Consider the following 27,295-nt stretch of genomic DNA (forward strand, 5'->3'; position numbering starts at 1 on the left):
AGTATCCCTTTTCTACACACAATCACATGGACTCCTGACCCTACTGCCCCCAGGGCCTTACTCTATTACTTATTGCCCCAGCCCATCCTAGTGTTAGCAGATGCAGACCTTTCTCCACTGGTTCCTTCCTTTCAACCTCTAAGCACGTTCGTATACCTCCCATCCTTGAATTAAAAAAAGAAAAATAACTAGTCTTGCCTTTCCTCAACTAGGCTACTCCCTCCTGCTTTATCCACTCTGCACCCTTCCCTTCGCTGCTAACAGTGTAGTTTATATTCACTGTCTCTCACTGACCACTCTCTCCCCAGCCCCTTATACTCTGCCCCCCACTTTAATACTCCTTGAAACCTATTCTCAAAGGGCAGCTACACTTTCATGCCAAAATCCAGGGGCCTCTTCTTCGTGCTCCTTCTCCCTGATCTTTCTAGCGCTTGACGGTGTAGGCAGCCTCCATTCCTGCCTTTCTATTCTCTCATGCCCTGGCACACGTGTCCCTCACTTCTTAAAATTCTTCTCCCTTGACCTGTAATATACCAGTTACTTAAACCAAATAAATTTTTCCTGTCTTCCCAAACCTTCCTCTTCCTAATTTCCATTATTTTTGTAAAGGGCACCAATATCTTCTTTGCCACTTAAGCTCGAAATCTAAAGTTCTTTACCTCTTTTCTTTCCCTCACCAATCCAACACATGTTGGATCTACCTATAATAATTGCATATACCGGGGGAGGGGGGAGAGGGTGCTCCAAAAAAATGTACACATTTTAAGAGATGTTACCTATGTATTACTTTTCAGAATTGAAGTGAATTATAGTAGCAATGTGTAGTATGAGGTTCGCTCAAAAGATGGTGCTAATCAAATGAATGCTAGTGTCATTCATTGTATTACATTTTTAATACAGTTTTTTTCCTTTCTTAAAATGTGTATACATTTTTTGGCACCCTCTGTATTTAAACTTCCACCATTAGTGAGGTGGCCCTTCCTTTCTCCTGCCAGAATTGTCATAACAGTCTCTGAATTGGTCTCCTTTCTCCCAATATCCTCCCCTAGAGTCTGATCATGTCACCACCCTACTGAAACCTACCACAGACCAGCCTGGGCAGCTCAGTGACCCTCTCTAAAGGAGGTTCAGTTCCTTTCAATAAACCACAATCTATACTTGTCTTCCTATATAACCTCCTGGATGACAGAGATCCAAGTCATCTTATGAATCACCTCCAAAAATACTTTAAAAAAAAAGACAGTGTCTTGACCACAGAAGTTGTTTAAGAATGTTTTTAGTCATTCCCTTAACAATAGCTGAGAATAATTTATCTTACTTCTTCAGTGACGATTTCATGCAAATCTGGAATGCTCAGATCTGCTTTCACAAAAGGAATCTTATCCACCTCTTCAGGAAATGGTCGGTGTTTCACAGTATATTTAAATCCAACATCATTTTTAGGAACTGGACGAGGTTCAGGCACAAAAAGCTGTTAAAATAAAACAAACAACACTATTTTTATTACATTAGGTGCCATTAGTAGTGATGTGTATTTCCCTGTCTCTCAGAGGCCTGTGTTTCTCTAGGATTATATATATAATACAGGAGCTCAGTAAGAATCTGCAAATACTACTGCGAACAGTCAAGGTGAATAGCCTATGTACCAGTATACTCTATTATATTTTTATAAAACTGTTCATCAACTTATTATAAATTTGGGGACTGATAAATAGGTTATGGACCCCTGCTGCCTCGGGTCTGCATCTCCCATAGCCAGTGGTAAGCCAATGGGCAAGGCATTTCCGAACTTAAGGCTCAAACTTCCTTCTTCCCCAAGGACTCTCAAATCATTCCACAGAATAAAAGTACAGTTCAGGTCCACTGAACACCATTAGGGAGTTCGGTCAGAATCTTAGCATGGTTTCACTGAAAAAGCATGGGCACCAAATCTAGGTCTTCCTGGCTCCAAATAACTGCTTTAATATATATTAGCTGTGAGACTTCCATTTTCACCCCCGAAGAATGGAAGCAACCCATCACAAGGATGTTGAAAGCACTGAATAAAAATGGATGTGGCACGTATTAAACCATCAACACATTTCAGTTCCTTTCCTCCGCAGTCTTTAACGCGTGGTGGCTGGAACGTTACTGATGGAATGTGATGTACATGATGCTCCAAGAGAAACTACGGGTGTGCTCCTCACAGACAGATAAACACATCTCATCTAATAGAGACTCTGAGATGTTAAATGGTTTTAGACACATCCTCTAATTGTGAGCATCTCTCTTATACTGGTGAAATTTTATTAAGTCGTGTTTTAAAGAATTTTTAACATAAGTGAAAGCTTACGATGTGATCAATGAAAAGAGCAGTATACAAAAATGACTCATTCTATTGAAGTATTATTGTGTACAGAAAGACAAAAAAGATTGGAAGGAAATGCAATAAAATATTAACAGTGGCTGTCTACTTCTAGAGAGTGAGGGTACTGGTGCTTTAAATTTTCTTTATTATCTGAATTTTCTAACGTTCTCCCCTGAGCAAATTTTACTGACAAAATTACAAATGTTATAAATAAAATAAACTCTGCCACCCTAGAATAAGATTCCATTAAATTATACAGCATATTAAGATTTTTATAGAGCATATTTGCAATTATATAGGACTAAATCATTTGAAACTAAGTCCTGTTACCAGAGAGATCAAGGGTCTGGCCAAATTCTTTTTATATATATGGAGTGTACCTGAGTTTTACCATACTGAACGTTACATGACTAAATGGGGCCACTGTTCAGAACAGTAATTCTTAATCATAAGTGGATGTCAGAATCACCTGGACAGCTTTCTAAAACTACACCTGCCTTGACAATGTCCTGAAAGAGTAATTCCAAGAATCTGGAATTCTAGGCTCCTGAGATGACTCTGATGTGAACCCCCTGACTGAGACCACGGCTAGGGTCCAAAATACTTGCTTTGCTCTGTGGTTTTGTTGGAATTTTTTCACCTTTACATCACAGCGTGCCCACACACATGTGCACGCATCCACACCTCACTCCTGTCACTTTCCAGTAACTTCTGATGCATAAATACCTTCTGGTTTGCTTTTGCTCCTCTGGGTAGAAGGCAAAGCTGCTGTGCCCAAGCGAGTCTTCCAGACATTCCCCGGATCAGCACAGTGACGGAGGGGAAAAAATCATCTAGAATAAAAAGATGCAGAAGTTTTTATTTCGGACAGCCATTTAAAACACACCTGTTCTCAACTGCAGAGCTTCTAATAATCAAAGCCCTAGCACCATGTTTCCCAAACTTTCATCCTTTGTGTACCATCTCTGTGGTTTCTGCCATATCCATGTACCATAAATGCTATTATCTTACTTTACATCAACCACTTGCTTTCTTTTTTTTTTACGGAACGCTTCATGAATTTGCGTGTTATCCTTGCCCAGGGACCATGCTGATCTTCTCTGAATCGTTCCAATTTTTTTAGTATATGTGCTGTCAAAGTGAGCACTCTCCTTTTTTTAACTTAATTTTCAAAGGAAATTGACTATCTCTACTTTAAATGGAAAACCATTATTTTAGTGTGCTAATTATATATTTTTTAAACCCGTTTAAAAATAGATAAAATAAAGTTTACCAACACATTGACTAACATCATGTCTCGTATCTCCAATGGTCCACACACACTTTTTTGGGAAACACTGTCCTAGCCAATACTCTTAACTTCCAGGGCTGGGTATAGCCTAAGTGCAGGAAGACAGCCCGGGTGCTTGCAGTGCCAATGGCACATTCACCCAGGCCTTTGTGTACCACTGTCCACCAAAGGCAGGCACTGTTCCCTCCCAGCAGAAGTTCAGGGGCAGGAAAAGGGGGTTAAAAAATTCAGGAGGGACTTCTTGAGTGACCCAGATCCTCCTTCTTACTCCCTTCTTTTGTCTCTGGTGCGGGAATCAAGCTTGTTCAAATTTCTCTGTCCCATATCTCCTGTTATTAATCATTACAATGAACTATTAACATGTCCGTGTAAATCTATAAAAATCCTACTTGTTTATATTTCTGGTAGACTTCTGATGAAATTAAATGACTTGGAATTAGAGTAGGGGAGTCCTAAAATACAGAGAAAAGGGTCGACACCTACCCCTCAAGCCAGGAAAGCCCAGAGGGGATTGTGGGATTTTATACACTCCTTCGCAGGTGGCTTGGGAGGAGGAGGCAGGAGGAGTCCTAATAGTGGGCACGAGCCAGGGAAAATGGTCAAGCAGCCTTGGGTCTGGGGTGGAGAAGGAAGAGGTGCCTGCGGGAAAGACCTGGGACGAGCACATCTGGAGCTGGGCAATGACTGAGGGCCCCCATGTGATTCATACTCCAGTCACTGTATCTTACGCCATGATGGAAACCTGTGATGGTACTGATTTAGCCCTGAACTACACGGAAATGTCTCATGCTCCTTTTTATGGATTCATGAGATCCTCCTCATATATTCTCCACAGAATTTGCACGGGACGCTAAGACCCTGTTCACTTCTGCCCAGGTACGAAAGCAAGTCTTTAATTACGGATAAACCTTATCACTATGGGGCAACAAAAATACAAAGGGACAGTACAAGGCCCAGAAAATCTGGATTCTAGTCCTAGTCCTACCATATACTTCTCAGTAACCCTGGTCAAGTCACACACCCTCTCTGAGCCTCACATTCTTCACCCGTCAATGAGGGACTTGTACACTAGGTGATTCGCTGGGTCCCTGTATGCGCAGAGATTCTTCACTTTCCCTCCCCTTCCAAGCAATAAGGGTCTCTCTGAGAATACGCTTCCTTTGCATGCTGGCTGGTTCCAGTTACTATCGGGGAAAAGTGTACTTTGAGAAGTCTGGGTTACAGTCATAACCACATGCCTTGAGACGGTTTATATTTGAGTCGGGGAGAAGAGGAACACAGTGAATGTTGTGGCAATGGAAAATCACTGAAGGTTTTCAGAAGGGCACTGGCGTGGTCAGATCTGTACTTGACGATGAATACAACAGTAGCAACAAGTAGGATGGAGTTCAGGGTAACACATTTTGGAACTGGAAGTGGGGCGATCAGACCAGATAGGAAGCAATGGCAATATTTTAGGTAAGAAATAATAAGGCCCAGGATTTGGATGTATCGGGAGGGTTACAGAGGAAAGACTCAAGAGTCGCTGGGGAGGTGGAAACTTGAAAATGATTATATAAGGGAATAATAGGAAGGAACAGGCAAGGGAAAGATAACTCCTCAAATGTCCGCCTGTTTGGGTGACACCAATAACTGAAATAGAATAAAGTGGAGTGAGGGGTAGGGTCCAAAATTCAAGAAGGAAGGAAGAGCAATAATTATTTTTTACCCAGTAAACAACAGGAAATAGTCCACTGAAATAAACATTTTATAAAATTACAGAGCTCTTTTCTAATATTGCAGATACGCATTACGGGCCTCTAAAAGAGTCTATGTAATACATATATTCCATCTTCTGACCTTCTATTTTCCAGTTGCCATTATCCCACAGCTAGACAGCCTTTTGCCAAATGCACAATTCCTTAGAATTTGCAGTCTTCCCTTCCCTGACCTTGGAAACAGCTTGCCAGTACTGATGAACATGTCACTTCAGCAGTGGAGGAGGCCCAAGTGCTGCCACTTACTCTGCTCATTTCCCAGAGGCTGCTCCAGCATGGCCAGGACGACGCTGTTATCCAGGACAAAGTACCGGAAGCTGTGCTTGTTTATGGTTGGCAGCCTGGAGTATTTAATCAAAGTGGCCTCATTCACCAGACTACAAGGAGAGGCAGGACCACTGAGGGAAGGAGACGCGCCAAGCAACTGCATAATACTGTGGAGAACACAAAAGGTAACAGTTAATTCCCCAAGCAAAATCTTAGCTTTAACCCTGCATCGATGTGTACTGCTCTTTTGAGTTTAACTGACCACAGCCATGCTTTCTCTTTGCAGGTCACATTTACTCCTCGTGCTGGATGCATGGTGTGCTGTCCAGATTCCCTCCTCCAAGACTGAAGATCCCTTACCCCAGATGTAGGGAAATGGTGGCCATGGCTTTCCGCTGGGTCCCTCTCCAGGACACGCCCTCAGACAATGAGAACCACCTCACCTAAGATTACAGCTTCCTCCTGGGACAGCCGGAATCCAGTGAATGGTTGATGCAGGGGTATGAAATCCCAGCCCTCTTGCCCCAACTTGAGAGAACTCTGAAGGGCCAACCCAGCTCCAGAGCTTTGTTGCAAGTGCACCATAATTTAGTTCTTCCCTCTGCTCAGTCCTGCTTTCTTCACTCACCTGTAGGGGTTGATGGTGAGAGCACTTTCCAATAAATTTCTTGCAAGCAAATTTCTCTTTCAGAGTTTGCTACTCAGGGAACCTAACTAATCACACTTCTAAATCATGAAGCTCCTACCGACATATTAGAAGTTTTTGTGTGCTGCAGCTTTCAAGATTAGGCTAGCTAAAGCATTCTAGACCTAGAAAAGGATCCAGAGATCAGCCAAACCCACTCAACTTTTCAGATGAGGGAACTCAGGTTCAGAAAAGAGAAGTGATCATTAAGAGACCAGGAACCAGGGCCTGCTGCCTTCCCATTGTGTGGCCCTGAGTAGGTATTATCCTTATTTTACAGATAAGGAACTTGATGCACTAATAGTTACAATTCACAAAACTGTTGTAATTATTAAATGAGACTCTATTAGAAAAAAATGCTTTGGACATTGGAATTCAACTGATCAAGCTTTAACACTCAAAAATATTTATGTACATAGAGATTTCTGCATACATTCAGTGAATAAAAATGGCTTATATACAGCACTTACCATGTGCCAGACACTGGTCTAAGCACTTTACACATTTTATTTAGTTATCATAACACCCTTGGGCTAGGTACCATTATTATTCCCATTTTATAATGAAGAATCTGAAGCACAGAGAGGCAGTGTCTTGTAATGAAAACATAAAGATTTTATCTCATGGTCCTAATATCACCTGACCCTTCATACGCAACTCATTTGGAAAACTAATATTCCCCAATATCACTTTTATCATCTCAAGCCTCAGCCTGAGTGGCCTCTCCCTTTCTTTCATTCTAATGCTTGAACCCAAATATCTCTGCTAATGTAAGACAACATTGCTCAATAGATATTTTCCTTCTGTTTTCTCTCCGCCTAGGAGGACTATCTACGAATTTCAAGGCCCAAGAGAATGTGATGATGAGTCAGGCCTAAAGATTTGTGGGAAATAGGTGAAGACCCAGGAGACCAACAATGGGAAAATGTGGCTTTGGTTTTCTAAAACGGGACCGAGATGGCTGTCACCAAGCCTATGGACTGTGTGAGCTTGCTGTGCTCTATGCAAAATTCTAAGACATTAACAGATAGGTTGCTTGCAAGGGAATAGGCCACTAAGATCAAACCACACCAGCCTAACCACATTTTCTCTTCTTGATAATGACTAGACTGGAAAGGCAGAGAAATATCTTTGATATCAAGGCATGTTAAGTATTTGCCAGTGAATCATGATAAACTTGCAGACAAGATTTTAAAATCTCTGTGAACCTGAAGGGAAATCTCTTATGATGTGCTTTGTGAGTTTACCTCTGTTCAATATTTTTATCAGTGTCATTGATTAGGACACACAGGGTAGGCTCATTACATGCGCAGTTGACCGAAAGTTGAACTGCAGAGTTAATGTATCAGAGTAAAAGCTGGGATCCAAAAGAATCTTAAAAGACTAAAAATAATGAAGTAAATCTTACATGAAAAACTTTCAGGTTTAAATGTAACGTTCTATACATTACATCCAAATACTACCAAACAAATAAGTCCAGAAAGAGAGACGAAAGGAAAATTTGTGAAAAAAGATTCAAAGATTTTAGTGGACTTAATGTAAATCACCAAGTTCTCAAAAACCCAATGCAGTCTCCAAGTACATTTTAATGAAAACATAACACTCTGCAGAGTTTAAAGGTCATTAGACCACATCTAGCATATTATATGCAGTAAATGAAGCACATAGCCAAACCTACACCACTGGGAGGAGATTGACCAAGATGATAAAGGTACTTGAATCCCTGTCTTATGAAAAATAGCTGAAGATGTTGGCAGAATGAATCAGAACAGGCGCTGTCTTCAGACATTGCTATTGCTTGGAAAAAACGATTTCACTATCAAAAGATTGAATCAGAACCAATGAGTAGAAAGAAGCTACAGTGGGGGAGATTTCAGCTCAATATAAACATCACGTTTTTTAACAATTAAAATGAAATGGGTAACCTTAGGGGTTAGAGTATCCCAAAATCAGAGGCTAAATAACTTGGTAAATGTCTTAAAGGTGACGTAAGCAGAAGGGCTGATGAAATGACTTCCAAGAGACCTAATTCTAAATTTATATTAGTACACCAAGGAGCAAGAAATCCAACCGGCCAATCTGCATTCCATAATTGTCCACTGTGTGCTCAGCACTGAGGCGAGTGAAGAGGCAACACGGCTTTTACCCAGGGTGGGGAGACAACGCTAGCATGTATCAAACATACTCAGCTACGATCATGCCAGTACAGAATGCCATCCTGTGTGGTACGGTCAGGCTAAATGAGCAAAGAAGTACAGAAAAGAGTCATCGTGCAGAAGCAAAATAACTAAAGAAGGTTCTATGGAGGTAGCTAGATTTGATGTGAGCACTGAATATGGCGATGTGGCCAAGAAAAGAGGGGAGTCCTGAAAGGAGAGGTTTTGTAGACAGGTATGAGTGTGCCCGTTCATAGACACAAGTGGCCTGCCAGGCCCAAGAAATGCGCTGGCAGAAGGAATGTACTGGGAAAGGTCAGACAGTTCGAGTGGGGACAGAATAAGGTCCTTGAAAATCAGACCATGGAGTTCACACAACATGGCAGGAAACAGAGATCAATTCAGTCTTCAATCACTCAAGCAGCAGAATAAAAATAGTGCCTAAGAATGAGTTCAGCAGTAGAATGCAAGATGAACAGGAAGGGTAAGAGATTGGCATCAGGGAAATTGGGAAAGAAGTGAGAAGGGCCTGGACTAGGACGCTATCAAGGTTAGAGGAGACAGAGGAAACACTTCCAAAAGTAAAGTCCATTGGACTCAGACACTGGCTTCATATGGGGAATGACAGATAAATAAGAAAAACAGCCAAAGTTCTGTGTCTACATAACTGGAAAATAGCAGCAATACTAACACACAGCTGTAATCGTGAGGGAAGAGAAATCTGGTTTTTGACATGTTTCATGACAGTCCTGTTCAGGGAATCCTTCAAGATTGGAAACTGGAGGTACCACTGGTGAAGCTGCCAGCAGAGCTGAGACAGGTGAGCTACCTACATACCTACATGGCTACGCTGGGGGGAAGCATCTGGGGCTCTCTACTCATTGTGAGCACATATCCAATCCTCAATGCCAATCATACTCATAGGAACGTCCCGTCCAGACTACAACGAAGCAAACTTATTTTTGTACAACGCAGAGTCCCCAGTGAGAAATGTCCTTCCCCTTTCTCTCCATATCCTTCTTTCTCTTCAAGCTACACATCAAGTCTTAGTTCTTTCAAAATGCTTTTCAATTCACCTCGGCCCACACGTGGTTTCCTCCCTGAATTTTTATTATTTCTAGTACTCACTCACATTTTTCCCATTTTCTGGCTATTAGCCAACCCTCCAGAGTCACTGAGAACCCAGCGTCAGCGCAGCGAGCCAACTAAACTAAAGCCAGCACACTTCTAAAAACTCTACTGAGTGATCTAAGCCCACGAGAAACAGAAGTAAATGCAACTTTCCTGTGCACATCCAGGGTGATCGACAAACACTGAACTCATAAAAGACTCAGATCTCGGGAAGGACTGATGTACGGACAAATCTTCAAGCAGTGTTGCTACCACTTCCTTCCCCAAGATCGAGACAAGCCAGTCAGACTGACTGACTCCTCCTTCCTGCTTTCATGTTTTTCTGGACCTGCATCCGCATTTCCCTTTATAAGCCCCATCTTTCCATCTACACTGATTCTACCCGATCTTCTCCATTTACCTCTTCCCTGCAGTCAATAAACCTACCTAAACTGCCTTCCTTCCTGTCTACTCTCGTCACTTACCAGCCAAACACAACTCTCTCAACTCTCTCTGCTCCTTTTTCAAAACACCCATCTGTCTCCGTTCCTTCAATATCAAAAGGCTTGAACAGGAGTCTTCTCTTGCTGGCTTAACCAACCTAGAGTCTGGTTTCTAGTTCAAACTTTACCCATCCTCTAAAAATCAGGTCCAGTGTCATTTTCCCCAGGAATCTTTGATTTCCCCTTAACTGGACGTATTCACTTCCTCCTTCCAACTCTCCAGCATTCTGTATGTACCTCTTTCTCTTGGAGCATTTATTTTCCACCTCATATTACAGTTACTTGTGCTCATATCTTATCTTCCTTAGTGGACAAGAAGTTCTTTGAGGGTGGTAACGGAACTGATTTAGCTTTGTGATCCTATTACCAGTTCATAACAGGGAGTTATAAATCTTGGCTGAATGAACCTGTAATATATAATATAAACGGTGAAGCAGAGACTACAGACCACTGAGCTAGAATGCATGAGATCTGATGGTATGATCACACACAGATCCCGTCTCTGGAGTCAGCCATTAAGTCGGGGGGTAGAACAAGGCTCTCCAAGATCCTTTCTGGCTCTAACATGATATGACCTGAATTAATGTCAATAGACATATGAGGACCCAAACTCTCATATGAGGACCCAAGTTCCTGGTTTCTTTTGGTCCAAAAACCAAGACATTTTCTTTTCCACTTTATTCCTGTAGAAAAAGTATCCTAAAGGGCTTGTGATACTTAATGCTGAAAATCTGGGGGGGAGATGAACCAGGATCGCAGCTAACCCATAAACAAGGATCGCAGCTAACCCATCTGATTTCTAGGCACAACCCCTGTGCAGTCATGTTCATACCATGTCAGCGTGGCTTCAGCAGCATCCTTGACCCTCATAGATGCAGGGTTCGGTTCCTTATCTCCTTTGTACTTGACCTCTTGTTCACTGCTCTTGGACTTACTTCCTGAAATACCCAGTTCCACAATCTCCAATACTTCCTTAAGACAGTCCTAGAAGTAGGAAAGGCAAATCAGTTTTTATAATACACTTATAAGACAAGGAAATATTTCACGTCAATAGTGGTTGTGGTTTGGTGGTGAGGCTCCAGTTTCTCATTTCTTTTAATAGGTATATATTAATTTTGTAATAATATGATAAACTCCCCTCCCCAGTTTCTCTTTAAAGAAATAAATTAAAGTGTTCAGAGAGTTAGATAATAATAACAAATTCAATTCAATTTTGTTAGTCATAGTTTTTATAAAATTACTGTGAACTATAAATCATGAAAGCCCAAATGAAAGCGATTTAACAGCAATCCATTAAACCTGCATGTTTTAAAACATGTTAGATTATCCAAAGGGAAGCTCTTCAGTTATTGACATTTTAAAGAAATTTCTGGTATAATTTTAGAAGCCATAATGAAAATGACTAAGATTTAATCAAAAGAATTATTTTTAAAGCTATATAAGCAATAAACATCCAATAAGGCTGGTATCTTTTTTTTAATTTACACTGTGAATTCATTAGAACTGTCTGCCTTGCCATAAAAAAGTACTAAATGCAACAATGGCAAGGAAAGCAGCGTAGATATCTGTGCCTCCATGAAAGCAGACAAACACGCGTGAAATGGAATTTTTAGATACAAGCTACCTTTTCAGACAAGCTGGGCTCTAGGTTTGCAGCCTGACTATTAACGGCCCTTTTCGGTTTGGTGATATGTTACCAACGTGCCTACTGGCCATCTCAAGGCTACCATCTTTTTTTTTTTTTTTAATTTATTTTTTAAATTTATTGGGGTGACAATTGTTAGTAAAATTACATAGATTTCAGGTGTACAATTCTGTATTACATCATCTATAAATCCCATTGTGTGTTCACCACCCAGAGTCAGTTCTCCTTCCATCACCATATATTTGATCCCCCTTACCCTCTACTCCCACCCCCAAGGCTACCATCTTTTAAAAAAAATTCTTGATAGTTCAGATAAATTAGTCAAGGTACCATCTTTCAAAAGAACGTCTCTTTTGGTTAATTTTTGCAACCAAATAGAAGCATGATGAGTTTTTGAGTTGTGCTCAAAAGAACAAGTATTCTACTGAAATATAACAAGTCAAATCAGTTTTAAAAGATGCAATCTTGTACTTAAATTTAGATATTCTCTTTTAAGAGACATTTTCCCAACATACATTTTGGTTCTAAGTATTTACTGTTTTAAGGTCTAGTGGACTAACCTTTTCATCGAGCATATCGGGGTGCTCTGTCAGCCAGACACAGAGACACTGGAAAGCGGCCACTATCATGGAGTGCAGATCCCGGGAGTGAAGAGGAGCTGGCCGACTACACTGGTACACAATGTAGCTGCACACGGAACTGATGGCTCGCTTCCGGTCTCCTGAATCCACCATCACCTTCACCTGAGCATATTCGTAGGGGGAACACAGTTAGCCAAGAACCACACCAATTTCAAAGCATCCGCACTGAGGCCCGGCGTTCCTGAGTATGTGACACTCCACAGGAAGCTTTGCTTTTTAAACGATTATTTACATAGAGAAACAGTATTTCAGATGTGCTAGTATACTCCATGTAAAAAGAGAGGGCATTTTCAAACCCGAAAACAGTATTTCCATTTAGCATCCTTTTTCACACGCTAAAACCTACACTCCTGGGGGTGCACCTAACTCATCATTGCCAGAGATTAAAAGAATAAGCTGGCAATGGACAGGTGCACATTTTTTAAGCCCCCTAACCCAACTCCAGTGATGCTCTACAGGCTACAAAGGTCTGTTCAGCTACTCAGAAGTGTAATTACATACAGTAAACTACATATATTTAATGTGTACAATTTGATAAATTTTGGTGTTAAGTATACACCTGTAAACTCACCACAATCAAGACAGTAGACATATCCATTCCCCCCCAAATCTGATGCACCTTGTAATCCTTCCTCCCACTCCTTCCCCCGCTCACCTAAGTTACTGCTGATCTACTTTCTGTCACTATAGGTTAACCTGCATTTTCTAGAGTTTTATATAAACACAAACAGTATTGCACTTTTTTTTTTTGGAGGGGGGAATCTGGCTTCTTTTATTCAGCATAATTATTCTGGTATTTATCCACATTTTTGTGTTTATCAACTGTTTGTTCCTTTTTATTGCTGAGTAGTGTTCCTATGTATGTAGGTAACACAATTCACCCAGGCATCTGTTGATGGACATTTGGGTTGTTGCCAGATTCTGGGTATTACAAATAAAGCTGCTATGAACATTCGCATACAAGTCTTTGTATAGATACATGCTCTCTTATCTCCTAGAAGTGAAGTGACTGGGCCACATAACAGAAGCACGTTTCACTTTTTGAGGAACTGGCAAGCTGTCTCCTAAAATGGGTGTCACATCTAATGTTCCTGTCACCAGTGTGCGAGTTCCAGTTCTTCCACATTCTCTCCAACATTTGGGCTGTTTAAATTTTAGCCATCCTAACATGGAGTGGTCTCTTATTGCCGTTTTCATTGCATTTCCCTAATAGCTAATGATGGTGAGCATCTCTTCATGTGCTTATTTGCCATCTGTATATATTCTTTGGTAGTGTCTGTTCACATCTTATGCCCATATTTAAACGGTTTGTTGTATTACTGAGGACTTTGTTGTCATTATTGTTTTGTCTTTTTAAATGATTTTATTAAAGGTCTTTACAAAGCCATATCCAGACTCTCCAGATCCAGCTGCTGAGACTCTCATGCGGTAGGGACTGGCTGGAGCATGGCAGGCAGCTCCAGCTTCCTGAACCTTCTGTGATGAGACAGAGACAGTGGATAGCATCTCAGCTCTAGGGTCCACAACGCTCATGCGGTCAGACCGGGGCTTCTTAGGGCCATTCTTACCACTTGGGGCCCAGGGAAGTATGATCTTCACTTTGATGCCCGGCGTGCCCTGAGTGGCACATGGCACATGGTGGTCAAGACATAGTAGTTAACAGGGTCCCCACTGTGGATCGTTACACCATCCATAAACTTCATGGCTCCAGGCTCTGTCCTTGGAGTTCCCATGACTGTGTAGCCCTTGGCCCCCCTCTCCATGATGAACTGCAGCATCCCACAGCAGGCTCTCCTAGGAGTTTGTAATGCAGAGACTATGCAATGGCACACAGACCTCTTGTGGCCACCTTTTCCGCAGAAAGCTCTACACAGCCCTCAGGGAAGTCAAACTTCTCAACTACACTGGTTAATTCCTAGATCTACTGGTCTTTCTCACCAAGTCCTGGAGGCCAGGTAATGATTCCTGTCCTGGTTGGTATAAACTAGACCTCAACTCCAGAGAAGCCGTCTTCAGCAAGCCTCTGATTGAGAACTCATTCAGTTTAGCTCTGAAAATGTCATCAACAACAAACTTCCTCTTCTTGGAAATTTGCGCAACCACATCGCTACTGTTCACTACTGCTGGACAGGCTACTGCTGAGTTTGGAGAGTTCTTTATATAATCTGGATACGAGTCCTTCATCAGATACATGCTTTGTAAAGATTTTCTCCCAATCTGTGACTTATCATCTCATTCTCTTAACAGTATTTTTTGAAGAACAGTAGTTTTTAATCTTGGTGAAGTCAAATTTAATAGTTTGTTCTTCTAGTAATATATAAGAAATTTTTGTGTGGCCCAAATCTTCGTACAAACAACAAAGGTTTTCTCCCCATGTTTTTTTTTTCCAGAAGTTTTAAAGTTTAGCTTTTACATTTAGGTCTACAACCCATTTTTAGTTCATTTTTGTACATAATGCAAGGTGTGAATCAAAGTTCTTTTTATGTATAGGAATATCTGCTTGCTCCAGCACCATTTGTTGAAAGGACTGTCCTTTCTCCTTTGAATTACCATTGCACCCCTTGTCAAAAATCAATGTTCCTACATATGTGCATCTATTTCTGGACTCCCTATACTACTACTGCTCAATTTGTCCAACCCTATTCCAACAGTAGATTGTTTTGATTACTACAGCTTTATAGTAAGGCTTGAAATCAGGTAGTGTGGCCCTGTATGATTTGTTAGACAGGTCCAGAGCAGCACTCCATCTAGGGCTGGTTATCGCTTACCACGGAGAGTAGTACCTCACTCTCAAAGACAGTGTGGTTCTGCAAGTCTCCTAATAGCTGTTCTTACTTTCTGCATCAGTAACTGCTCCTCACAAAACTATGGCCATTACACCTATTCCTGAGAATCTGAGGTAAGCTCTGGTGAGAACATCGTAGGTTTTCTTGCCAATGTTGTCTCTCATGACTTAGGTAAGTCACAGTCTCTGCTCACCTGTCCCCACATCTGTAAGGGCTTGAACTTTATCATCGCAGACAACATCACCTTATGTATGTATGTCACCTTTTTGCTCACAAAGTGTTACACATATTTCATTTCCTTTGATCCTCACAACACCAGGTGTTAATGCACAAGGTAATCCTGCCTGTTTTACATATAAGAAAACACTTAGACGTTAGTGAGGATGTGGAGAAACTGGAACCCCCGGTACATGACTGGTGGGAACATAAAGAGATTCGGTCACTACAGTTAGGCACCTCTTCCAGAAGTTAAATATAGAACTATCATATGACCCAGCAATTCCACTACCAGGTACATCCCCAGAACTGAAAATTGGTACAAACAAATGAATGTACGCAGCTATTCAGAGCAGCACTATTCACGATAGTCAAAAGGTGGAAACAGCCCAAATGTGCATCAACAAACGCATAATGAGAAGACAAATTGGTGTCTATAAATACAAGACTAGTACTCACCCATAAGGGAAATGGAATTCTGACATATTCTACAACATAAATAAACCTCAAAAATATGGCAAGTGAAACAAGCCAGACACTAAAGGTCACACATTTTACGATTTCATTTATATGAAGTGTCCAAAATAGGTAAGTGCACAGAGACAGAATGCAGATTGGTAGTTGCCAGGGACTGCAAGGAGGAGAGACCAGAAAGCAACTGCTTTATGGGTATGGATTTTCTTTTTAGGGTGATGGAAATGTCTGGGAACTAGACAGAGGTGATAGGTGCACAACACTGTGAAAGTATTGATAGCCACTGAATTGTTCACTTTAAAATGCTTAATTTTATGTTAGGTGAATTTCTCCTCAATAAAAAAGAAAATAAGAGAACTGCAAATGGCCACCAACCTCTAAGATTCCACAAAACTGAATAATGGTTGTGAAAGAAATGAGAAAGAATAGCCAATTTTCACCTGTCTCTGATAATGGAAGATGGGAGAGGCACAGCCAGTCCCAAACAGCATGTTTTAGGATAATCACTCTTTATAAAAAGAGCCCCTTTTCTTCTTTTACCAAGCTTGTATTTGTTTATTCAAATTAGAAGATCCTATCATGGCGCAAAAAATGCCATGCTGAAAATTTAGGGCAATTATAAGCGAATACAAAATTTAAAAAAGGTGAAGTTCATTTCGTAAAATCTCACGTGGAGGCTCACTTTTGCACACTTAGAATATAAACTATGTTTGAGTATAACCAACACTGCAATACCCACACCAAGGGGTGGGGAAATACAGAAAAAAAAGAGCCATGGTAGAGGGCTCTGGGCTAAAATAAAGTACTGTCCCTTCCTTCTCACCTTTGCCAGGCCAGAGAGGAGCTCTAGAGCTGCCAGCGATATGCTCATGTCTTGCCGCCACTGGGAGTTGAGTCTTTGGGTGACGAGGTGAATGCTGCGAATCAGGAGCCCAGCAGCTGAATCTGTATTAAGAGCTAGGATATAACCCCAATGCCACATCCCACAGGGAGGGAAAACAACTAAGCGTTAGTAACGAAAGCATAGCATTCCACCAGGCACAGTCCACAGCAGCCACAGTGAGCACAACGGGCACCCACACAGTGCTACGCTCCCGCCCCAATGGCCTGCGCGGCAAGCCTGACTGAACAACAGTGCACAGGGCGTACACACGGGCCCAGAGCAGCTTCTAGTTCCCCGCTCGGGTACTTTGATACAGATATCCACCGGGACTTGGCCATTTCAGTATCATTCTTATGACAATGCCAATTTTAAAATTTCTAAATTAACTAAATAGTTACATTTTCAAAAACAAAAAAACAAACCAATGAAAGGCTATCAATTATTTCCCTGGAATTTTATGTGAGGGAAAGAATTCAAATCTTAGAATCTCCTCAGATGCTGGGAATTATTCTAAAGCATCTGTTCAAATTTTCAGGGTTTAAACCATCAAAAGTCACATGCACTGCCTTTTGAAACACATTTTAACATCTAACTCTCCAAGACTACTTTAACACTTCTAAAAAAATTAAATAACCAAGTCATTGTGTTTTTATTTGGCCTTCAATTTTACATTTAAAAGTAATGACTACTTAGCTAATAATAAATTAGGGCAAATTAAATTAAATTTATAAAAAAAAGCTTTAGGGACATTATACCTGTCGATCCTATCAGAAAGAGGGCAGTGACAACAGAAAAAGGAATGATCATTAAAGAGAGACATTCATGCGACACTAACACAAATCTGGGTTTCTTAGTAAAAAATATTTTACGACATTGCAAGCACAACTCACTAACACCAATCCAAAATGCTGCAACAAACAATAATCACTTCAAACACTTATATTAGAACACATACAATAATGCAAAAATTTCTTTAGTTTAAAAGTGTTTTAGAAAGCATGAATAAACTACCCAAAAACACAAATTTTCACCTATAGTATACTTAAATCCACGAACATAATGAGTAAGAAAACGAATGTAAATAACTTCTTTATAAATATTTAATATTCACATAATGACCTTATGTATCTGATATGCTCAAGGATACTTAAAGCAAACTTAAACCACAGAAACATGCCTGGACTCCTAGGCCCATGAAATCCCCAGATGATTAAAAAATTTAACTCACATCTAAGGATCTAGATTTCATTCCAATCTAGTTGGATTAACACTCACAGAGAGTACACTATTAGTATTTGTGTATAAAAACTAAGGGCATCCACAAACTCATAGACCCCGTAAAGTAACTTCCCAGGTTAAAGGACATCATGGAATAGGATGTCCTGCTGGCAAATGTCCCCTTACTCTTACTGAAAATTTGTGACTGAAAAACCTACCCTGATACAGTATGTAGGTTTTAAAAAGAAAGACAGATGGGTACCCATCTCATGCAGATCTAATTATTCACCCTCATCACACTGCAGTAACTGTACTGGCTGATTCTGCCATTAGATCCTGAGCAAGAGCCCACATCCTATTTGATGCTGTATTACCAGCACCTGGTACAGAATCCAGACCTGTTTCCTGACCACCCATTATAATCATTTATAAAATCTAATACTACCCAGAATCTAACTACTAAAAGAGCTAAATTCACAGATTTGTTTTCTTTTTCTTAATCTTTTAGACTAATAGCCTCTTTATTATACTTAAATACATTTAAAAAATCATGAACATTAAAATTGTGTTAAAAATGTTTTGCTTGTTTTGTATATCTGGGCATTAAAAGTTATTCTATAAATTTTGGATTTCAAAAGAACGAACATGGCTTACCATAATCTCTTAGGAGAGCTTGAGCAGGTCTTTCACTATCAGGAGTTGTGGGCTCTGTGCTTCCACCACTTGCTGAACTAATACCACTATTAGTGCGACTATGACTCTTCAGGTTATTTTCTCCACCACCCTAGTCAAATAAAAATGAATCAAATATTTCAGGGCTACATCCATAGTTTACAAGTACAGACAGAGGTCAATCATTAAAAGCCATGTTGATAAAATGGAATGTATCAACTAAATAGCACTATCTGAAACATAGATAAAAACTGACAAGGGATGAAAACTGCTGTACGTGGTGTTTTTGCATAGACACCATCTACTGAAGGGTATGAAGGGTCTGACAATTACGGGTGCCCATTCTGGGGTCTTCTTTGCTGTTTACAAAGGGCCAGCCTAGGACCATTTCCATCTTCACTAGACTTCACTAGCTAATGACTCTGGGTCTTTAAAGAAATACCCTAGTGCCTCCCAAGTAAAACTTCAGAACAGGAATACATTCTTAAAAAACACACACACAAATAAACAGTAACTCACAAATGTAGTTATATCATAGAACACAAATGATAAACTACTATGGTTAGTATAAAGATTAATTATTATATGTATAGGAGCTAAAATCTGAGATTTCCCTCATTTTCCCCCCATATAAACACAATTCATTACATCCAGATCAGCTGATTATAATTAGCCACCTCCTGGGACATAAGTATATTCCTTAATAATAATTTGATCACCCATCCTACATCTACCCAGCTCACTCCAGTATACTCCAGTAATTTTCTCACTCCCCCACCTCTACTTCAGGTAAAGGAATCACGTGATCTTGAATACAGAAGCAGGAGGCACTGGGAGTCTCTGGGAAGGTTTTTGATTTAGAATCATTGGTACTCTGGGAGGGAGCTTCAAACTTTGGCCTAGAGAAGCCTAGAAAGAGCTGATGAGACGACAACAGCAAACTCAGTGCTTGCTAACAGCCAGGACTAGATCTACTAGGGATGGAAGAAATTACGAGTAGGGGAATTTTTCTAGATTTTTCAAGCCAGTTCACCAGCACAGCAAAAGAAATAAGAGCTTTAAGTAGACACTACTCAGGAATAAAGACTGCATTTAGCTGGAATTTCTCTCATGCAGAATCTCTTAGGGACCTGATGCAGAGTTGATGAGGCACCGAAAGGTAAGACGCCTCAAAATATATTTTATAATAAGATCCTTTTGAATCAATAAGCTGAATTTATAAACAAATGCCTTTAAAAAAATCACAAGGACAGACATTTTGGAATATAATTTACATAAAATCAGAAGTTGATACTCTCTGACAGATTACACGTTGGTATGCTTCTTACCATCTCCATTTGGCAACCAATGGCTTCTAAAAGTGCTGAATCTTGAACAATATTTAACATTGCCCCTATAACAGCAAAAAAAAAAAATGCATTTAAATACATGACAAGAATACTAAAACGGCTAAAATAACTCAATTAGCAAAGATAATAATATGATCTTAGCTGAGTATTCCTGAAATTTCCAAATAATTACTTATAAATCTGTTGATTGGTCAGAAGAGATACTCTTTAGAAATTCCCTAGTTCTGATCTTCCCCCAAAGTTTTAAAATCATATTTTTCTAAAATAAATTTAAAGGCCAAACTTGGTTTTATATAAAAACGTGACCATTATCAGATGTTATTTAATTGGTGTGAAAGACGAAATGTAAACATCTCAATTTTAAGAATACAAACTAAGAAAATTATAGAATACTTTAAAAAGCAGATACTGAATGTTTTTAAAAATAAAAACCACAGCTCTATCTTTCTGACCAAACTGCTTTTTAAGAATGATTGAGCCCACATGATTCAGGGTTTAACCATGGCTGGATATTCCACAGGCAAGCTGCATGTATTTATTACCAAGGAACTCACAGCCTTAGAAAGACTAGGACAGAAACATCTGACCAGCCTCGCACAGTGCTCATCTCAGTGGGGGAGAACTCTTGTCCACAGTGGATCAAGACAGGACAGACACAGCTTTGCCCATCTATGGCAAGAGTGACAACAGACTCTTCCTTGGAATGTACAAGGTTGCTCTTCAGAACATGGGTAAAGCAAAACTAAATTATCAACTGTAGAAATTATCTGATTTCAAGTGATACGTTTCTTGAATAACTTAAAACACTACAACTTAGAGGCTCTCTCAGATTGAGAATTAACCTTTGTTCCTTCAACTCCTTTCCAAAATGAAAGGATTTACTTTACTCTTCCCTATCGATTCCACCTTCTCACTCCATAACATACTATACTTCCTGAGCACCCACTCCAACCAACCACTACTGCCATCGCCAATTCTTTGGCTGTCATTTCCTCTTGGAATGGAATCCTAACCTCATTTCTGCCTATTCAAATCCTGCCCTGCAAAATCCAATTTAACTTCCACTTCCTCCTAAGAAGTCTTTCTTGCTGTTCTGGTTTCTTCTCTCTCAACACTCAAGACCTCCATATGCCATGCAATCAGCACTGCCTTCTGCTGTTATCTGCTTTGTGAGGGTACTCTAATCTCTGCAGTGAGACTTGCTCAAGGGTAAAAGCCATGCTACCCACTTCCAGAATACCTGTAACTAAGACCATGCCCTTGGCTTTGATGAAAAGACAGGAAGTACTGTAAAAGTCAGCCACAGTAATCAAGTTGAGAAGTTATGAGGGCTTAAAATATGGCAGTGGCCATAATGATGAAGAGCCATTTAAGACTGAGAATCAGTATGGTTAGGAAACAGTAAGGAAGAGGGAGGAAGCAGAGCAATAGCTACTCCCCAATTACCTCTTGGCAGGGTTCTGACATGGCTTCCAGAATTACACCCACCTCAAAATATTTTCACATGTATGTAATGGGCAGGGAGAAGAGGAAGAGGCAGAAGTAAGAAGGGAGGAAAGGAAAGAGAAGAAAGAGGAGGGGAAGAGATGGGAGGGTGGGGAGAGGAGAGAGAAAGGACAAGAGGGAAAGAGAAAAACGAACACAATAACACCAAGCGAAAATGACCTACAAGACCACTGTAATGCTTTCCTCCCCTCATCTCACCCCTTTAATTTTTTCACATATGAAAGCAAACAAATCCTGCCTCTCATTCAGAGTAAGCACAGACTTGTCAGGCTTAGGCTCCCATCACTGACCCCTGCCTCCTTAGCATGCCTGGAGTCAACAGAATCTTGGTTTTCACTTAGAAAACAATGTGTGAACACAAACCTAATATCATTTGAGTGTTGTTGGGGTCTGTTTCCGTTTGCAAGGCACCTATTAGTATATTCACAAGTCTCAGCTTCAGGGACAAAAAAGTTATTGGTTTATCATAAGAAGAGCTGTCATCATTACTAAACTTTCCTTCCAGGACCACCTACGGAAGAAACAAATAATATTTAACATTGACTGTGTGGTACGCTATGCCCATGGAGGAAATGCTACAGTGGACAGAGAGATCAGCCTCACATGCAAGGCTTTCAGTCTGACTATTATTAGCCACTGTGCTATGTCTGTCACTAACTCATACAACATATGTCATCAGGTGTCACTAGCCATTCACTACTTGAAATGGTAGGCCAAGGCATGCTGGCTGACTGTCAGAAGAAATACCACAAATCTACTTTGTAGATTCACTTGAAATAATGTGAAAAATGTTTTTAAAAGCTACTGCTCCATTTTAAAAATATAATTTGACTTGAATTAGCACACAAAACAGAATATAGAATATAAAAAACTTTAATAAAATATTACCTCAGATTTGACTGTGCCAAAGTGATGAGGGAGGGGCAACAAAGAAAGAAGGATATTAATGGAAGATCTTCTCAATTCTGTTGGATTTACATAGCTTTTGAATTTGGAGAGTTCTCTGCCAAAATAAAAAAATAAAAAATAGCTATTAGTATTTCTGCACTAAAGTATGTTTTTAGCGATTGCCAAATATACATTATGCCAAGTTTTCACAATACAAGCACTGGGTTTGGTTTCAGAAAGAATGCAATACATACTTTCCACTGAGTTTATACTCTGCAACTCATGTGCTTGTGTGTGTGTGTGTGTGTGTGAATCTCTGTTAAACTGTTATAGAATTAAACTAGAATCTGATTGATTGATCGATTTTAAACTGTTATAGAATTAAACTAGAATCTGACTGATTTTAAATGTAGGGCCTACTCTACAAAAATAAGACCTCTGGGCTGGGGTTGCTCTTGCCCCTCTAGAGGATTCAATATGCCCATGGACAAATCAGAACTGAAGGAGTTCACGGATGGGGGTGGGTCTGAATATTCTACAATCATTTAACGTGAGCTCAGTTCCCTTGCTATGAAAACAATAGGATAGGATAAATTAGAAAACTGGGGAGGAAGTACCCAAACAGACCAGGCCAAACCCGACAATTGAGACACTAGTACAGAATGACAGCTTACCTGTCAGGCAAAATGGTTTCAAGAGCTGAAATAAAGTAAGGAACCACAACATCAATCCCTTTCAAGTCACAGCAGAACAAAGGAGGGGAGTTTAGAATAACGCTGGCCAAGACAGGGTGGCACACATAATCATTTATCTGCAAACCTTGAATTAAAAGCATGTAAAATCTAGGAAAGCAAGAAAAACATTTTAAACAAACTGATCAATTGTTTTCATAATTATTAATATTTTCTACATAGTCACCTGAAAGGCTACATATTCCACTCCACTACTTCTACCCTTTAAAAGGTATATCTGGAGTTAGAACAATTCAGAATCAAATACTCTAAGAACCAAATTATCTTTCCTAATTAAAAGGGAAAAAAAGATTCAAGTCTATTATACTTTCTTGAAATTTTAAGCCTTGCAGCTCAAATTTATAGGTGCCTGCAAATGAAGCAACCAAAACAAAGCAAATGGCTGCAGTAATTATAAATAAAGTGGAGGAATTAAATTGAATTCCAATTCAGCAAAATTTTGCAGCATTTCACAATTCCTGAAAAAGTGTGTTGTATCTTTTTGCCCCAGACCCATTATTTTCGGAGGGACAATGAAAGAACCTCATTCAACTTTGCATTCATCATGATATGAAGGTAACTCTGCATTAGACTCCTTTTAAGAATATACCTAAAGTATACCTTACATTTAGTATACCTTACTTTTAACCTCTCCTCTAATCCCCAATCAAGTAAGCATTCAATCTTCCATCATTCGAGAACAACTATTAATATACTGGTATACTCTTTTTTAAGGCACTTTTTTCGTCTCTGCAACTCTTCTGAAACAAATTCATCTCCTGGTCATTGCTCAACCCATTTTAATCCATCTTTTCTCCCCAGACCTAAACTAAAACCATGTTAGCAAATAACCAAAGGCCTCTCAACTGCTAAACCCAGAAGACACCTCTAAGTCTTAACTTATGCTGCCTTTTTAAAGCATTCAAATCTCTGATTACTCCCTTCTCTCCTTATTCTTCTTTGACCTCTCTGGCTAGTTCCTTGAATAGTCCTTCTTACGCCACCCCCCTTCCTAATATTGGTGTTCCTCAGACTGCCAACCTCAGTTCTCTAAGCTATTTCCTCCACTAGCCTAGTTTTAAACACTACTTAAGTCACTGAATACAATCAAATCAGTCTCTAGCCCATAACTCTCACCTGAGCTCCAGATCTATTAGCCTAAAGCATATTGGATACCTGAGGACCAGACATGATTACTGATGTACTCCAGTAATCCCTGTGCACAGTGGCATAAATACTTACTGATAAGTACTCCACGGGCACTCAAATTCAGTAAGTTCAAAACTAAGCTCATCACTGGCCCCCTCACAAATTTGCTATTTTGTTTGGTCATCCTACCACCCGTCCAGTCTCAGGGATCAGACAGAAAGCTCACGGTCACAGCCTTCTTCCCTAATGCTGGTGATACCATCTGGGGTTATCTCCCCAACCAGTAGTTTCCCTCCTGAGAAATGTACCCCTGCACACACAGGGGTGCCAGCATCCCATGGGACCACCTTCACAGCCATAGCTGACTAGACCAGAGGTAGACACCTGATTAATCAGATTCCCCTTCTCAGGAATCTGAAATTAGGACTCAGGGATGCTAACGTCACCTAGACCAAGGCCATGAAAACTAGGAACTTAGAAGCATACTGCAATATAAGAAAATGAAGCAGTTCTAGAACACCATGAAGACAGAGAAGCAGGAAAAAGGAAAGTTGTTTTGGTCCTTAAACACTTTCTAGTACCTGGTTCCTCCCCTTCATGAGGCCCTGCTGCACGTCCAGGCCTCAGAATGTATTAACTAGTACTAGTTTCTCATAACTCATTTCCGTTTTGCTTAAGTCACATTAAGAGGGTTTTCTGTTAAAGTCAAGAGCCTATTAAAATACCCGATTAGTTCCCTGCATGTACAATTCTATTTCATATCTATATGCTTCTGCATTTTGTTCCCTCTGATAGTTTACTCCTCTCCTGAGAACCTAGCAGGTACACAGACACCTGAATGCTCCTGTTGATAGTAACATGACTCCAGCAGCTGTGAATGGTCAGTTGAGGAGGGCAAACAGTCAACGAAAATAGGAAGCTATTACAAGTTAATTTCAGGAAACAATAAAAGGCCCAAAGTGTCATAGTGGGGAGAGAGTAGAGAGATTAGAAAGAGGGTTAAGTAGGAGAAAGGCGGAAGTTGGATGACCAACTCAAGATACAGAGCGCGAGGAGTAGAGTCTAAAATGACTCCTAGTTTCTGCGACGAACAACGGAATTGACGGCAGAGCCATTAACAAAGATTGGTTGAGGTCACAGATTTCGATAAAATGACCCTAACTGACTTGCTAACATAGTCTAAATACTACCCATCCTTTGTAAACCCAGCACAATCATCCAATCCTCTGTAACTCTTTCCTGAACCCCCAGGCTACATGTACGCTGCTTCTTCCTCTGAGTGCCCATAGCACTTATCTGTGCCAACTTCATATTACTATTGGATCATTGTTACTTGTGTGCATGACTTTACTCACTCAAGAAAATAAGCGCTTTAGAGGTGAGATTTACAGCTAACATTTCTGGACCATTTACAGTGTCTAATGCTGTGCTAAAAATTTATTTAAAAATTAGGGTGGTCCTTCCAAATCTCTTTATAATTAACAAAAGTCAAACAGAACAAATAATACTTCTAAAATAAAAAGGGTTTTAGGGATCTTTACCAAATCTAATAAGGCAGATAAAATGGAAGAATTAAAGCAAAAATTTCAATTACTTACAGACATTTGCAGGTTATTTCAAATAACATTTACTTATCAATTCTGCCTACCAAGCCATGCTACAATAGTTTCACTACCCCAACTATATAAATGGAAAAATAAACAAAAAAAATTCTAAGACCTGGATAAATAAGCTGGCAGAATCTCTTCTCCAGTCTTCTTGCTACAAAAAATCCTACACAGTGTCCCACAAGCCTCAGCTCTTCCTGCTTCATAGTTATCAGGAAATTCACTTGCATCAAACATAGGATTGGAAACCATGGTGTCTGTGGACATTTGTGACCCTTTCCGTCGAAATTCCATGCTAGCTTGTGTTGTAATGGCTGGGGAGAGAAAAGGAGGGTTTTATTATATTTGTCAATATGCAAATAGGCTCATGGGACCCTGGACACAAAGATCAAATGTTGGTGTCATTAAATAGCTATGTGAATAGAATCCAATAATGCTTTTGTTTAGCAACTATGTCTTAATTTTTTTTTAAAAAAAGGGCTCTCTGAAGTCTTCTTTGAAAATGGGTAATTTAATTTACAGTGGTATTATCAGTTTAACAAATTCTACAAGAAATAGTTTCCAACTGAATTTTTGATCAGCAGAGTACATTTGTATATATCTGTGTATATACAGATATATAACACATAATTTGGCTTTTCTATTATTTATTCTGTTTTTAACTTCCCCTATAGAACAATGCTTAAACATTAAGAAATACAGCTACTGCAATTTACACATTACCCCAGAGGGACATCATAATTGAATGGGCAATACCATGCCAGTTTGTGTACTTTAGGGAGAGGGCAAATTAAGGATGACAAAATGGGTAGGAAGAGAGAGCATTCCCATTTCCCACCCAACTTCGAAACACACACCAAAGAATCGTCCAACCAAGCAAAATGAGAATGAATTTTAACAACCACAGACAGCAGCTAACTTGAGGTTGATAAATCAGAAAATTGGATCAGTAATAAAGATTATCATGGTCATTCGTTGTCACTGAAACAGAAGCCCTTCGAAAGTTGCCTTTATTTTTAACAAAAGATTTCACAATGCATTGAAAATCACTCTGAAATCTTTTATCACTCCACACAAAATGTTTAAATTATTTTGTAATAATAGATTTAATGGAATGCAGAGTCAAGCATAAATCTTTATGCAACTTCCCATGAGCCATTTTTAGTCCTGAATAAGCTTTCCAGCAATAATACATTTGAAAAACACTACATGCAGAATGCATACAAATCAAACACTAATTCTGTATAAAAATAAGCTTAAAGCTTAAAAAAAAAAAAAAAAAAAAAAAGCCAAAACACAGTTAGTGCAAAATCCTGGAATTTATGACATGACCAGACTAGTATACAGAAATAATGGGACTGATTCAGGCAGATTAATTTGCTTTTGCCAACAATCTTCCCCATTCAAAACACAG

The 27,295-nt window shown here is 39.8% G+C and overlaps 1 protein-coding gene, 1 non-coding gene and 1 pseudogene across 8 annotated transcripts in view; all 3 read right to left on the reverse strand.

The window, feature by feature from the left end:
* The window catches only part of RALGAPB (Ral GTPase activating protein non-catalytic subunit beta), an 86,549-nt gene that overhangs the window by 23,926 nt on the left and 35,328 nt on the right, over positions 1–27,295 (reverse strand). For 4 of the 7 annotated variants that reach the window (XM_019750217.2, XM_019750222.2, XM_074317947.1 and 1 more), the window contains 12 exons: positions 25,994–26,195; positions 23,069–23,236; positions 22,395–22,509; positions 21,870–22,017; positions 19,980–20,044; positions 18,634–18,763; positions 16,702–16,835; positions 12,322–12,504; positions 10,949–11,100; positions 5,642–5,829; positions 3,074–3,180; positions 1,319–1,471 (listed from right to left, as the gene is read on the reverse strand). In XM_019750217.2, the coding sequence (XP_019605776.2) occupies positions 1,319–1,471; positions 3,074–3,180; positions 5,642–5,829; positions 10,949–11,100; positions 12,322–12,504; positions 16,702–16,835; positions 18,634–18,763; positions 19,980–20,044; positions 21,870–22,017; positions 22,395–22,509; positions 23,069–23,236; positions 25,994–26,195 (1,745 nt within the window). The remainder of the gene's footprint in view (positions 1–1,318; positions 1,472–3,073; positions 3,181–5,641; positions 5,830–10,948; positions 11,101–12,321; positions 12,505–16,701; positions 16,836–18,633; positions 18,764–19,979; positions 20,045–21,869; positions 22,018–22,394; positions 22,510–23,068; positions 23,237–25,993; positions 26,196–27,295) is intronic. The other 3 variants (XM_019750223.2, XM_019750220.2, XM_074317949.1) reach the window with 1 other exon arrangement.
* LOC141568336 (U6 spliceosomal RNA) lies at positions 3,385–3,494 on the reverse strand. The gene has a single exon (XR_012491486.1). It is a non-coding gene; the product is annotated as a U6 spliceosomal RNA (small nuclear RNA).
* On the reverse strand, positions 13,626–14,713 carry LOC109457364 (small ribosomal subunit protein uS3; annotated as a pseudogene).

This window comes from Rhinolophus sinicus, linkage group LG13 (genome assembly GCF_036562045.2).
Source record: "Rhinolophus sinicus isolate RSC01 linkage group LG13, ASM3656204v1, whole genome shotgun sequence".
In the NCBI taxonomy this organism is placed as follows: domain Eukaryota; kingdom Metazoa; phylum Chordata; class Mammalia; order Chiroptera; family Rhinolophidae; genus Rhinolophus; species Rhinolophus sinicus.